Genomic DNA, 15,553 nt, shown 5'->3' with positions numbered 1-15,553 from the left:
CATTGGGGGTGACATGAAAGCACATTTGAGCCTTGTCCCAAACGAGTTGCGGTATGTTTTAAGTGCATGTAAATGCATATTCATACGTTGCTGCATATTTTGCGTTTTTGCTGCATATTTCCCTGCTCGTCAGGTATGACGTATCGATCTGAACCATATTTCACATTGCAAGCCGCCGATTAGGCACTCGGCATCGTGCCGTCTGCTGTGATTCCTTCCCCGCGAGCGTCGACGCCACTCTGGCTGCGCCCAACGCAGCTTGTGCTCTATCTGGCTGCCACAGAGAGTATGACGCGTTCTCTTCTCTGGCGCCTACCGTGCTTCTGCCGCTTTCACGTCGTTTCCTTACGATGCCGAGACCTAAGCCATCAATTTCATGCCTCTACAAGAGATTACTACAAGAGAGACTACAGAGAATCCAGATTTGTGCACCGACGGAAAGATATTATTCTGCATGATTTGCGAGAAGAAGGTAAGAAAGGAGCGTGCATGGCACGTTCAACTATAGACCAGCAACACTTAAGTTTCATCCCTTGCTATATTTTTGCTTTAGGAATAGCAAGCCGACCTTCGGTCAGGCTGACTTTTCCAAAATAAACATATAGCCCCCCTCATCCCTTGGCTTTTACAAGGCAAGGGCTTTCATGGATTGGGGAGGATTACGAACGAGAATCTCTCCAGCAAATATGCGTAAATGGGGCTCGCTTTGCGACGCAATCTACGTGCAAAGACGCTTGTTAACGACGCAAAATCAAGGTCGCTTTATTATTTACTTCACAAAAATTCATTGCCACGGCTGTTTATGTTTCCTGACTCAATTTTTCATTTTTTCTGTCTCTTATAGGTCAATGCAGAGAGGAAGTTCCAAATGGACCAGCATGTGATAAGGCAGTGCCACATTTCTGATAAGGCAAAGAGGAGCAGGACTTGCTCACGCTGCGAGCTCTCGCCCTGAGTTTGACAAATTTTGTGCGGACCTCTCTGAAGCCTTTGTCGCGGCTAATATTCCGTGGTGCAAACTCGAAAACCCGACGCTAAGAAAATGCCTTGAGAAGTATACTCACAGGAAGATACCAGCAGAGTCAACTCTCCGCAAGAAATACCTGCCTCTTTTGTACGAGAAAGCCGTGAACGAGATAAGGTCTTCTGTTGGAAACGGCCCAATGTGGGCTGCTGCAAATGAGACGACGGACGCTTGCGGTCGCTACGTAGCGCATCTTGTTGTTGGAAAGCTTGATGAAAATCAAAGGTCCCACCAGGCCTTCGGCTTTATCTGCTTAGGAGTCGAACACTTGAGAAAACAAAAATCGGCACTGTAGCTAGATTCGTAAACGATGCTCTCAAGCTACTCTGGCCAGATGCGGGCGGCGAGAACTTTAGGATATTTTACACAGATGCAGCTGCGTACATGATAAAGGCTGCTGACACCCCGAAGGTTTTCTCTCGTGCACGTAACGTGTTTGGAGTACGGCCTCAACTGCGTGGCAGAGGAAGTTATGGGGCTATACCCACTCGTCAACAAGATGGTGTCAGTCGTGAAGAAAACTTTTGTGAAGGCAGAGAGTCGAAGAGAAACATACCGAGCAATGATGCCAGACGTTCCCCTGCCCCCTGAACCTGTTGTCACAAGATGGGGCACCTGGTTGGGGGCAGTCGACTTCTATGCAACTCACTTCGGCGACTTGAAGGACGTGGTGAACACGTTCAGTTCCGAGGACAGCAGAGCTGTCAGAGAAGCACAAGCGCTCTTTGAAAACCCAGTGCTAGCTGTGGAGGTACAGCTAGTGAAAACGCACTTTGTCTTCCTCGCGCGAGCCATCCGGAAGCTTCAAACGGGAGGCCTCCTGCTCGTGGAATCCTTGGATGTGGTGAAAGGTGTACGCGAGGAGCTCGCAAAGATCACCAGTCCAGTAGGTGCAAAGCTTGTTAGAAAATTTGACGCCGTGCTACAACTTCCACGTTTGGTACTACCACCGGTTTTGAAACGTGCTGCACTCAGCGTTATCTCATCGTCGCATTGTGGAACCTGGTAACCAGCCAGTTCTGTCATCCCTACTAGTCGGCTTGGGTCACCGTCATCGCCACGATTGACTGTTAAAAGGAACCTGCCACCGTCGAGCTCTTTTACTCGGTGTCAGAGGCAGCACGGCATTGTTCACGAACAGCGTGTCTTACTTTCACCTTTGTGTTTTGCAGGTGAGCATTGCTATCTTTCCTCGTTACCTGTTTTTGCTAGCGTATTGCTGCTGCTGCTGCTGCTGCCACTGACACCTGTGTACTATTTTACTGAAGTGTCATGTCTAGGGATAAGGATATGGCGAAACTAAGTGAAGAACTTAAGCGGGAAATGAAACTAGGTTTTAAAGAAATACAAGACACACTCGAGCGCGACTACCGCTCGGAAATGCGTGAAATGAAATCCGCCATGGAGCATATGAGTAATGTCTTCGATGATATGAACGGAAAGTTCACGGCACTGCTCGATGAGCAAAAGAAATTAAAATCCGAAAACGAAGCACTTCAGAAGGGAAATAACGAACTAAAGGCGTCCCTGAAGGCAGCAGAAAAAAGGGTTACTGAATGTGAACAGTACATGAGAAACAGGAACATTGAGATTAAAGGTGTGCCTTTGAATGAGCAACAGGACGTGGGAGCTATGATCTCCAGTCTTTGGAGCGCGATTGGTGAGCCTTCGTTAGCGCAACGTGTTGATATCATGCACTCGGTGCCTATTCCCAATTCTGACACAATGAACATTATTCTTCAGTTTAAGGATAGACAAACGCGCGACTTTACACTCACCAAATGCAAAGGGAAACGTCTATCTACCTTAGACCTTGGCTTAACAACAAAAATTCCAGTTTTTGTGAACGAGCACCTATGCCCTACACTTAAGCGTACTCTTGGCGTCGCAATTTCAAAAAAGAAGGAGTCCAAACTGGCATTCGCATGGGTTAAAAATGGCAAAGTCTATGTTCGTAAGTCAGAGGGTGAACCTTCTGTATAGGCTACAGACCGGTTACAGAAAAATGGAAGGTTCACGAACACGTGGGCGAAACGGGACAACAGGCAAGAATTGGCAAGCATAGCGAAAGATAAGGAGGTTAGTGGTTACGTGGGGAAAATTCCAGAACCAGCACAGTTTTTTTTCTTTTTTTTTATATTTGTAATGCAAAGTTGTGGCATGCAATAAAGAAAGTAGAAAGCAGTGGCCATGCAGAACATAACAGATGATAATGGAGGTAGAAGGGAAAAGCATATTTTATTTGTGAAGTGTTTCTAGGATGCCTTGTGATTTGTTGATACCGGACGGGTGAAGAGCGTTGAACTTGTATATGAGATAAGACTCTCTATCACGTCTGTCACGTGTGGATCTAAACCCCGTTTCTAGAATATATAGTTTAATGTTGTCAAAATTGTGACCAGGAACGTTAAAGTGTTCTGCGACTGCTTTGGGGAGTTTGTTGGACGTGTCGGTGCTGGGTCCGGTAAGGCGGTTGTTCATTTGTTGGCCGGTTTCACCAATGTATTGCATAGAGCAGTCGCCGCATTCAATGCAGTATATGACATTGGAGCTTGTGCATGTGAATGCGTGGTTAACGGGGTGGGTGTAATTGCTCGCAGTGCTTTTGATGGAGTTAGCGTGTTGAACGTGCTTGCATGTTTTGCAGCGCGGGAGGTTGCAGGGTCGTGTTCCCGTGTACGGGGTGCTTGTTTTGCTGATTTTGGCATTGACCAAGGAGTCTGCCAGGTTTTTTGCGCGTCGGTATGTCACCTGTATGGGATTTGTGAATATATTGCTAAGTCGGTCACTGCTTTGGAGGAGGGGCTCGTGCTTCTGTAGAATGGCTTTGATGTTTGGAAGTGCGTTGGAATATCTTGTGATGAAGCTTATTTGGCACGCGTCAGGATTTTTTCGGTTTTCCAGAACCTCGTCTCGATCGAGTGTGAGTGCCTTGCGACGGAATTCGGTTAGGAGGGAGTCTGGATAGTCCCTTTGGGCAAGTGTACTGCAGAGTTCGTCAAGCTGCTCAGCGTAATCTGTGTCGTTTGAACAAATTCTGCGTAGTCTTACACTCTGCCCATTAGGAATTCCAACCTTACAGTGACGCGGGTGATGTCTCTTGAAGTGAAGGTATTGTTGTTTGTCAGTTGGCTTTTTGTACAGGGTTGTGATAAGGTTGCCGTTGTCTAGTGATATTGTGCTGTCGAGGAAGTTAATTAAGTGAGTTGACTGTTGTGATGTGAACTTTATGTTGCTATGCGCGGTGTTCAGTCGATCTATGAGTATCACTGTATCAGTAGTATACAGTGATGTCAGTGTTGTAGTATACAGTGATGTACACGCCAACGAGCTCTATACGGCTGACATCCCCGGTAGCCAATTGTATCTAATAACAACACACCAACAGAAGGACTCTCGAAATTCCTGGACCACTATTTAAACCATATTCTGACAACACTGCCATCGCATGTACAAGACACACCCCACCTCCTCAGAATAATCAGAGATATAAACAACACTCGTACATTTGGTAGGGACACAATACTAGTCACGCTGGATGTGACATCACTGTATACTAACATCCCACACAACGACGAAATCACAGCCCTCTGCAATACCCTTTCTACAACAAACACCAGAAAAGACACGGAAACCATACTCGCTCTAATGGACTTGGTCGTTAAACTGAACTACTTCGAGTTCAATGGCGAACACTACCTACAAGTACACGGTACAAGTATGGGCACACCTGTTGCACCCACATACGCAAATATCTTTATGGGGTTCTTAGAAAACAAAGTTCTCAGCGCCCTCTCATTGAAACCCACGGTGTACCTTCGATACATCGATGATATACTGATAATATGGGAACACAGGGAACATGAATTTCAAAAGTTCATAGATCTACTGAACACCGCGCATACCAACATAAAGTTCACATCACAACAGTCAACTCACTTAATTAACTTCCTCGGCACCACAATACCACTAGACAACGGCAACCTCATCACAACCCTGTACAAAAAGCCAACTGACAAACAACAATACCTTCACTTCAAGAGTCATCACCCGCGTCACTGTAAGGTTGGAATTGCTAATGGGCAGAGTGTAAGACTACGCAGAATTTGTTCAAACGACACAGATTACGCTGAGAAGCTTGACGAACTCTGCAGTACACTTGCCCAAAGGGACTATCCAGACTCCCTCCTAACCGAATTCCGTCGCAAGGCACTCACACTCGATCGAGACGAGGTTCTGGAAAACCGAAAAAATCCTGACGCGTGCCAAATAAGCTTCATCACAAGATATTACAACGCACTTCCAAACATCAAAGCCATTCTACAGAAGCACGAGCCCCTCCTCCAAAGCAGTGACCGACTTAGCAATATATTCACAAATCCCATACAGATGACATACCGACGTGCAAAAAACCTGGCAGACTCCTTGGTCAATGCCAAAATCAGCAAAACAAGCACCCCGTACACGGGAACACGACCCTGCAACCTCCCGCGCTGCAAAACATGCAAGCACGTTCAACACGCTAACTCCATCAAAAGCACTGCGAGCAATTACACCCACCCCGTTAACCACGCATTCACATGCACAAGCTCCAATGTCATATACTGCATAGAATGCGGCGACTGCTCTATGCAATACATTGGTGAAACCGGCCAACAAATGAACAACCGCCTTACCGGACACAGAACCGACACGTCCAACAAACTCCCCAAAGCAGTCGCCGAACACTTTAACGTTCCTGGTCACAATTTTGACAACATTAAACTATATATTCTAGAAACAGGGTTTAGATCCACGTGACAGACGTGATAGGGAGTCTTATCTCATATACAAGTTCAACGCTCTTCACCCGTCCGGTATCAACAAATCACAAGGCACCCTAGAAACACTTCACAAATAAAATATGATTTTCCCTTCTACCTCCATTATCATCTGTTATGTTCTGCATGGCCACTGCTTTCTACTTTCTTTATTGCATGCCACAACTTTGCATTACAAATATTAAAAAAAAAGAAGAAAGAAAAAAAAAACCTTTGCTGGTTCTGGAATTTTCCCCACGTAACCACTAACCTCCTTATCTTTCGCTATGCTTGCCAATTCTTGCCTGTTGTCCCGTTTCGTCCACGTGTTCGTGAACCTTCCATTTTTCTGTAACCGGTCTGTAGCCTAGATCACTACGTTCACATAATCCCCTCCACACGCTAACAAAGCAGCCATTCACTCCGGCCGTAAAAGCCCGTACGGAACCTTTCTTCCCTCCGGGCTCTTGACCCACAATTCGCATGAACCTTTAAACACGTCACACCTAACCCTTTAAATACCATGCCAATGATGAGGACGGTGCCCAGAAGAAGAACAGTCTCTGTTCGAAATATCGGCGGCTTCTGTCCTGAGGCAACTCCCTTCCCACGTCTGGTATTTGCGTTGGGTACGCCTACCTGTGCTGCATGTTGTATTCAGATTATACCAGTACAGTCTATAGACAACATTGTTTAATATAGCATTGAGTAGCATGTTATGGGATCCAGGACAACTCGGCGTCTGTGGAAGTAATGGATGAGTTGGGCGGTGCATATTCTGGCTGAGGAGAAATAGCTGCGCGTCGACATCTCCCTCGTGGCCCCAACAAAGTACAATCTACAACAAGCAGCCAAACTACAGTTCGCTGTTTGTCTAAGAGAAAAAAGGAAAACAGGAGACAAAACGACGAATGCTTCTATGAATGTTGAGCGACGTATTTCTCTCTCAGTCATCCCCTGCAACCACAACAGGAGCTCTATATAACAAGAAGAACGATCAGAAACAATCTCTGCAGACCTTATTGTCGCGAGACATCCATTACAGGGATAGGCTCTTTGAACTGGGAAACATCCGGCCTTCAAACAGCGTCATGCACGGCTATAAAGGAACAAAAAATAGCCTAATCGTCCATTACTGCGAGAAAGATAGCCCTCTACAGAATGAAGGAACATGCGTATGCACTAGGTCCATTGGAGGCAAACCGTCCTTCGCCAGCATGCCGAGCAATGTTTCTTGTTTACTGTGCAACGACCCATCCACAGAATAGCAGCGAAAGACCGCGGGCGAATACGGGTTGCCTCCGAAGGGCTATAACGGCTCGAAAACGACCGCCTGCTTTGCGCCTGATAGTTGGCCCGTCAAAGAGTAAAAAAAAAGAAGTCTGTTCTGTGTTTTGCGCGCGTGCTTACAAGCGTATGCAACTAACGGGCCTGTAATTACGGATGAATGATGACCGCTAGTTAATTACGGCGACGCTATGACACCACGGTTAAAGGGGCACCATCGTGCCTTGTAGCATTCTTTTGTGTGAACAGAGTATGTAAAGTTATAGTACAAGGTAACAGCTTGACGACAACGCGATGTTTAGCCTTCGCTGTTATCCAAAAGTGTACACATTAACTCCAGAAGAGGAGCAAACGGCTTGTTCCATAGCGAACCCCGCTAGAAGAGTTTTTTTTTACCACTTCTAGAAGGAATAACCATATACTCCTCCTGGCCTGTAATAGATATACTCTTTCGATAGAGTTCTGCACACGTAAGATACCAAATGAGGAGTGAAATACGAAATAGAGTTTGAGAGAAGTGCAGCACGTCAGTTTGGAAGCACAGAAGAACGAACGTGAACTGTAACACACATTTATTAGCCATCGCGAAACAGGTAAAAAGAGTGAAATAGTACATACGTCCAAATTCGAATCCAAACCTGCTTGGCAATAGACCTTTTCGAAAAGAGCCCACGCCCCCAAGTGAGTGGCGCAAGGCTTCTTGGGATATTTGAGAGACGTTGCTGTCGTCGGCTTTTTGTTTACGTGCTTCGTTGTGGACGCTGCACAGCAAAACGACAGCTCGTATTTAGCATTCTTCACCGCCTGTTAGTATTTACAGGTCTTCAGGTGAAGCCGATCGTGAAGAGACATCGGTGCAGTATGTGGTAAGTTTCACATTGCTATACTACGTGTGCTTTTCACGTACTTTCGCATCTTGAACCACGTGCGATGTGAGATGTTTAGCGATGGTTTTACTTTGTGAACCGTGTCGCGTACAGTTGTTCGTTTTTGATAATTGTTCGCACTTGATACCAAGGCTATATCGCTGGCTCTTGAGACCACTCGCTACCTCTTCTGCGTCCGTTGCAACTGACAATTTTTGGAAAATGTGGAGAGTTGTCTCACACTACCAACGTCTGCATTACCCTTCGCAGATTGCATCAGCTGCGGCAACAGGCTGGCCCATGCAGCACACATGGGACTGTTTTGTAAAGAGTCGCTGCAAACTTTCACATGGCAAACATCTACCAAGTAGTCATGGGTGCCGGTTGTGACACCACGTCTGAATGGAGGCATGACATTCTCATGAACCAGGTGCTCTTTATGCGTGCATAGTGCATAAAGAGCCACTCGACACAGTGGTGCATTATACTGGGTCAAAATGCGGTTTCTTCTGTCTGAAATGTACAGGTGTTGCAAGAATGTTTCTCTCGTGTAATAGACGCGTACGGCGTGCTATCCCGTACATGTTTATTAGCTGAAACAGACAATCTCGCAACGCGTGGAGTGTCTAAGCCAGGTAAACCTCAAGCTGTGGATTCCAGACAAGTATGTCGCAAGCTGTACATGCTTAGTTCATGCACCTTTGCAAATCTGCTGCAAATGCAGCATATCGAACACATATTGAACTACATGGGCATTTATTTGCCGGATTGTTGTTTCTTGCATCAGTGGTTTATCCAGAATCACAAGCATGGAGGGGTGTGGGAAAAAATGGGGGGGGGTCATTATTATACTTATGCCATTACAGCTCAACATATCATTACCGACATATGCCTAAAGCTGATATCGCAAGGGCACCCCCTGTAAGGGGCACAGGTGAAAAAGTTAGGGGGTGTCACTGAACATTTGGGGGGTTGTTAGTTGGGTGTATAGGTGGGCTCTGGATAAATCACTGACTTGCATGATGAGGGTCACGGTACTTTTTCTTCTTGCATTTGTTTATTCATTTATTTGTTGTTTTTGCAGCACTCCTCTGAGAGCTGCCGAAAACTGTCAGGGGTTACTTGAACGTGTAGCAAAGGGCCCATGGACCAGGCAGCTGCGAAATTTCCCATCTGGCTTTTCAGATGCTGCCATAAGAACACACGAGTATCGCCATCGTGCAAAGAAACATGCCATTGCGTGTTACAGAATGTACAAGTCAGAGAAAGTTCATGAAGTTCTACTCTACAAGAAAGACGTGTGTATTTGGGTAAAAGCCAGGGTTGAAGCTTCATTTTCCTCGGCAAGGAATACAAAACAGTGACTGTACTTTCTGAAGATGGTGACGTCAAAGAAGCAGCATGTGAGTGTTGTGCTGGGGCATCTGGTGTCTGCAAACATGTGGCTGCACTACTGTGGTTCTTGCTGGATGCTATACGCTGTGGGAGAGGATATATTCAAGAAGCCACATCGTGCACTGAAATATCAAAGACGTGGGCCACTGGCATAAAATCTGCACGCATCAACAAATTGAAATTTGAACAACTGTCCTTTGTAATACACGGCCCCATGAAAGTCAAGAAAGTGAAATCACCTGTGAAAAAAAAAAGAAACTGTGTATCTCCAACGGTGACTGCCTCAGACATTAGTTCACTGCACAGGAGTATGCTGAAAAATCAGATCTGTCCCATACCCACTGCTATTTATGAAGAGTGTGGCTTTGAACCCCTGAAGCAAGCAACACCAGTTGAGGGCACCTTCTCCACCACTGCGAACCTCACTTTGCTGCTTCCTACATCAGTGCTATGGGCTGAGTATCTACCATTGGGTTATGATCTGTGTGGATGCTCACTTTCACTAGATGAAGCGCAAGAACTTGAAGAACTTACTAGAGCTCAAAGTAACAGTGCAACATGGAAGTGTGAGAGGCCCAAGCGGCTGACAGCCTCTCGCTTTGGTAATACAATCACCAGACAAAAGAGTATTGATGAAAACTTCCTGAAAAGGATCTTTGCCCCTGGCACTTTACGTACAAAATACATGTGTGAAGGCATTCACAATGAAGAGCATGCAGTTAAACGCTACATGAGGCTAAAAAATGGAATGGTGGATAGGTTCCACTGCGGCCTTTGTGTAAATCCTGGCTTGCCTATTCTTGGAGGCTCTCCAGACAGAGTTGTGTTTGAGTGCCACACCATGCAATATGGACTCGTTGAAATAAAAACACTGGCAGCAGCAAAGGAATGCGGAGAAAGCCTACAAGAAGCTGTAGAAAAGGTGTCCTACAAAGCTTCGCCCAAAGCACAAATACTTCTACGAAGTTCAAGATCAACTTGTTATCACAGGACTTGCATGGTGTGATTTTGTTGTGGACAATGACTCGGAGTGCATGTGTCAAAGAATAACATTTGAGAAAAGCACATGGCTGAACAAAATGTTACCACGCCTCCTTGAATTCTTTGCACTCTACAAGTAGTGACCTAAATGCATAACTAACTTATTTTTCTGTATCCTTGATATGTGTAAATATTTTTTCTGTATATATCACTGATTTGTGGAAATACTTGTGTAACCTTCAGTTGCTGCTCTTTGATAAGTGTAAATAACTTTAATGTATAAGTGTGTCATAAACTACCGTTTAGAACTATTTTTGATTTCACTTAAATGATTGGATGTTTTCATGAAGAGAGACGCACACTCACCCTGCGACAGAATGCATGTAATGTTCATTAAAGCAATAAAACTTTGTACAGGTAAACAAAATATACATCAGAATCAAAACACTGCAAGCAATAACACTCTTATAACATAAGGAAGAAAGCTCTTACATCCACAATCTTGTTTCTCAGGTTACTAGAACAAAACATAAAATATCATGAACCGAGCACAATTCATTATAAAGACAAGAACTAAGCATGAGTGCCACCAGGATTTTTTCGGGAGGGGGGGTGCAGAATGTTTGGGGGGTGGTTTTCACGGTACGGGAACTGCACCATTCTGTGCGAAAACTGTGGCCACAACTGCATTGTCTTGGCTCAGAAACATTAAGTTTCTCGAACGTAGGGAGAAAAAAGGAACCATTTATGATTATGTTGCAACGGTAACGTTTACTTGCCCCCCGTGACGGCACCCATGGAACTAAATCTTTAAAGAGGCAGTATTTCCTGTACAACAATCTAGTTCCACACCTACTTTATCTTTGTCCTGTCAAGAAGCGGTCCATGGATAAAGTTGTTGAGGTGGCAGCATATTTTCCAGATTTTATTCAACTTGGAAGCCATTGTGTTTGGGAACATGTTGTGCAGTATCCTAAAATTCTTCACTTCCCGAATGGCTCTTTCTACGTGGACTCTGAGGTTTGCCAGCTTTCTTGTCTCAGTTTCCTCATTCCGAGGGAGCTGTGCCCTGCCTTTCAGCATAGGTGGAATATTCAGATTGACACCACGTTCTTCAAGATCGTTTGCAATCAGGAATCCCCTGTCTGCCATTAGAAAATCTCTGGGTTCCAGCAAGTTGTATAAGCCGCTAAGTCATACAAGTTCCTATCTGAAATCCTTCCAGGAGAGAGGTCAGAAATGAATGAGATCAGTCCATTGGGAGTAATGCCAATGAGTACTTTAGCCGTATTGTGACTTTTGTACGAGTTGTATGTGTCACTCTGCACTCTAAAATCTGAGGGAATTTCACTAAAGCGCTCTGTACAATCAAGAATTATCCTTGTTGACGGGTAACGTAACTGGAATCCCTCTGGCATGAACTGGCCAACAAGTGTCCTATATGGCCAGATGGGCAGCTGCGTCAGGATACTGTATAGAAAATCGGTCCAAAATGTGAACAGATTGCTCACTGTTGACACGTGTACATCAAATCGGATTGCCAAGTCTTGCTCAAGCAATCCCGGACACGTAACCTCGCAAGAACTAGTACACGCTGCTCAGCAACGGAAAGGACACACGGTCTGCCTAGCCCACATCATTGTATTTAGTAGTTACTAGTCCGATAAACACATCAAATCTTCCCTTGAGCTAAAGCCGGTATAAAACTGCAAGGTTTTTTCATCCCTGATGAACATGTCCAATTTCGATTTAATATCCTGTTCTCCACTACACTCAGTACCTGTGCCAGGGCTTCTTTGCCTTGAGTGCAGCATTTTCTTGTTCGAGCTGCCTCAGTCAAGGTCTGTACCTAGGCCAGGTTTGCTGACAGCACCTCACTTGGGCAGCCAGGTATTATGTATCTGTGATCTGAACCCCCCCCCCCCCAAAAAAAAAAGAAGAAAACATTTAAAGTCATATACGAACGCATGAAGTGTTCTTGGGGTGCATGAAGATGCATGAACACAATCCAGAAACATTCATAGATTCGCTGCAGTAAAGATTCGTAGCAAGCGGAAACATCCACTGCCATGGATTCAGCATTCTTTCGATTTAAGGGCGTAATTTCGAGGCGTAATTTATTCAGACTCTCTCTGTTTTCGTTCAGGTTTCATCGTGTTCTATCAGGCACATATCCGGCTATCAGACAAGTGGCAATTTTGTCCCGGTTACATTCAATCTCTAGTGCAGGACCCATTCAGTACCGGAATAGACCTTGATACCCCACTCCTAAATAATTCCTGGTTGTGATTCCTGCCCAATTTTGGGTTCAGTCCGGAATCATGTCGGATCGAAGAAACCTGATTGGTTTCGGCTTCAGGAATTTTCGTACCTTGCAGAGTGCTTGAAGAAACTGGCTCGGAACCTGCAGGCGGGTCAGTCACGGTTGAGTTGGCAGCTCCTATGATAGAGGAAATATATGTTGAGGCAGCGCTGACTGCTGAAACATCGAACCCTAAATGTAACTGTGAATGTATTTCTGTAGTACTGTTCCCAGTTCATTTTCTTTCTTATATGTAATAAAACTAGTAACTGTTTTTAATCCTTAGATGGCTTCCCAAGTCTCTTCATTACTTGCAGTCTAAATTTTTGCAACGTCAGCTTGGGGCAGCTGCGCATATGGTGATAACCACCTAGCATTCACCTTTCGGCTTTCTTCATAATTATGGGTTTCACTTCATCACGCATCTGGCATCACTTTTGGTGCATGTGAGGTCAGTTTCTTTAGTGCTATATCGCGTGCTACATCGCGTCCTGCATACCTCATGATGATTCAATGTGAATCTCCATGTTCAAAGCGATACTGAGTTCGTCCTGCAGTTGCGCCGCTGGCCTGGTTTCACTTTCTGCAACAGTCGTTCTTCCATCAAACGCAAACAAAGGAACAAGAAAACGTGGAGTTCAGCACACAAGAAAATCCCGAAGAACTCGACAGGGGGTGTAAACTTACGTGATTGAACGGGAAAAAACCGCTCGCGAAACACACGATGCGAGAAGATGGTCGGCAGCCGATCCATATAGCCACGGCGCAAGAGGTGTTGAAATGGGCACCGCAGATTTTGTGATGCTTCCCTGGCTCCCACAGCGAGTACCGACCAGACCACCGGCGCCGACACGGTTTATTCGCCTCAGTCATTCTGTCAGACTGTACTTTGGATTCGTTGGAAACGAATGGCAGGTGAAGCGCCGGTGCTTCAGCGTGTTGTTATTACAGTTCGGCACACAGCACGTCTGCCCGCCACCAAGCTTCTTTTTCTTTCGCATGTGACTATTGCTTCTACCGAACCAAACACGTTTGTGTCGAAGATGTTCACGTTCAGAACGCACTACAGGTCGAACATATTTCACAGGGAGATGCTGGAGATTCACCTGAGCGCCTGTATAGCATTTGCACATGCACCGGGGGCAGAAAACAGGAAATCTGCGCTCCAAACTCCCATGATACCACGGGCGCCACAGGTGGCGCTGGGTTTTCTCAAAAGGTCTATTAGTACCGAAGTGTCCAGTATCGACCACCACACACAACGAAAAGAAATTGCACATCCAAAAAGTCACAGTACCTACAGAAATGACACTGAAAGCTCTGACGCATTAATACCATGACACCGCAGTGCACCATTTCGCTGAAATCATGTCTTTTCCAGCGTTCGAACGTTTCAGTGGCCAATTTCCACGACGCACCTGCAAAACAAATAGGCGTATACGTCGTAAGCGACTCAACGCAAAAACACTGTAAGGACCTGTAAAGCAACGTGCAGGGGTGATCCAGCCGAATTCAGATTTGGAGCAATTTTTGGAGCAGGAAAAACTACATTTTGGAGCACTTTTGGAGCAAATATCACGGCTTGGAGCACACCCGGAACAGTCCAGACGTAACACTCAACTCCTCATCAATGTGACAGGCTGCAGAAAAAGACTCCTGACTGCTTATCAAAATCAATTTAGAAATCCTATTGATGACAACAAATAGAACACCCTAAAATTTATTGAAAACACCTACACCTTTTAAAAATTTTGAAATACACCTTTTATTGAAACAGCTGCCATATTTAGTCCATCGTACACCTACTGTGTGCGCACTGCTGCGCGATGGAGAAGTGAAACACATAGGAACTGCTTTAACTATTTGTTCAACTCCAAAGAGAATAACTCCTCCGTCGTTTTTAGTAATGCGTGACATGATGCAATCCCTTCAGACAGTTCATTCTGAGAATCACTCCTTGAAGTGTTCTGTGAGGAGCCAATGCTTTTCTTTTTTGAGTCCACATCACTGCTGTTAAGTCTCTCGGCATACCGGCTCCTAGCCTTTCTAACAGCTCGTAGCAGTTCTGGCGACAGGGGTACCTTTGTAACATCTCTACCATATCTTCGCAGCTAGCTCTTGACCTGCCGCATTCCATTTATGTTTTCAATAGATAATGAAGCACGTCATTCAAGCATTTGTTTGTTCTCGCTGAATCCACGCTCACAGTCAGCATTTCCGTGGGGGAGAGAAAATAGTGCGTTCACCAAATTTGACAGCAGTGGGTACTTCATATCTCCAGCTCCATTTTTCTGTTGAAATATTTTTGCCCAGCACTTGTCGACCTGTTCCCCTGTTACGTTTAGGTTGCCAGTAACTGAACGGACCTAGTCCGTCAGTCACAATGCGGGACAACTTCGTCCTACTGCAGCTGAAACCCTTAGCGATTTCGCTGTCCGGGAACATACACTGGAAAATTTCCGTTGCAGGGTCTCCCCATGTGAAAGGAACTGACTTGGAAATAGTAGACAATGCAGAAATTACTTCTGCTTTCGTCACGAGATCTCGTTGTGGTGTGCAACCCTAGAAGTCCAACAGGGAAGGATAGCTTTGGGTGGCCGGAGTTTCCCGTCATTGTCTCTGTACCTTGCAGCGCATTCAATGTGCTCCTTCATTGTGGCATGTCGTTTAATTGCAGTCACGCCGTGTTGCGCACAGCAAATCATGCAATCGCACAGGACACAAAACGCGTCTGTCCTTTGAGTCCCTTGTTTGCACCACCAGATGAATCAAGTCATTATTCGAGTCCACTTCACGAAGCACTGTATCGTTGAACTTCGTATTACTGCCTGAAATAAAAGTTCATCATCATGATACACATACAAACCTACTACGAATGAAAAGCGGGGGATAATCGGCG

The 15,553-nt window shown here is 45.4% G+C and overlaps 1 protein-coding gene across 1 annotated transcript; it reads left to right on the top strand.

Moving 5' to 3' along the window:
• The first annotated feature begins 2,314 nt into the window (after positions 1-2,314).
• LOC135384679 (uncharacterized) lies at positions 2,315-3,007 on the top strand. Its single transcript, XM_064613869.1, has one exon. It carries the CDS (start codon positions 2,315-2,317, stop codon positions 3,005-3,007), a length of 693 nt encoding a protein of 230 aa, XP_064469939.1.
• Positions 3,008-15,553: the final 12,546 nt, after the last annotated feature.

The sequence above is a fragment of the Ornithodoros turicata genome, chromosome 2, assembly GCF_037126465.1.
Source record: "Ornithodoros turicata isolate Travis chromosome 2, ASM3712646v1, whole genome shotgun sequence".
Classification (NCBI taxonomy): Eukaryota; Metazoa; Arthropoda; class Arachnida; order Ixodida; family Argasidae; genus Ornithodoros; species Ornithodoros turicata.
The sequence above is the reverse complement of the archived record's forward strand: the minus strand, read 5'-3'. Positions and strand labels throughout refer to the sequence as shown.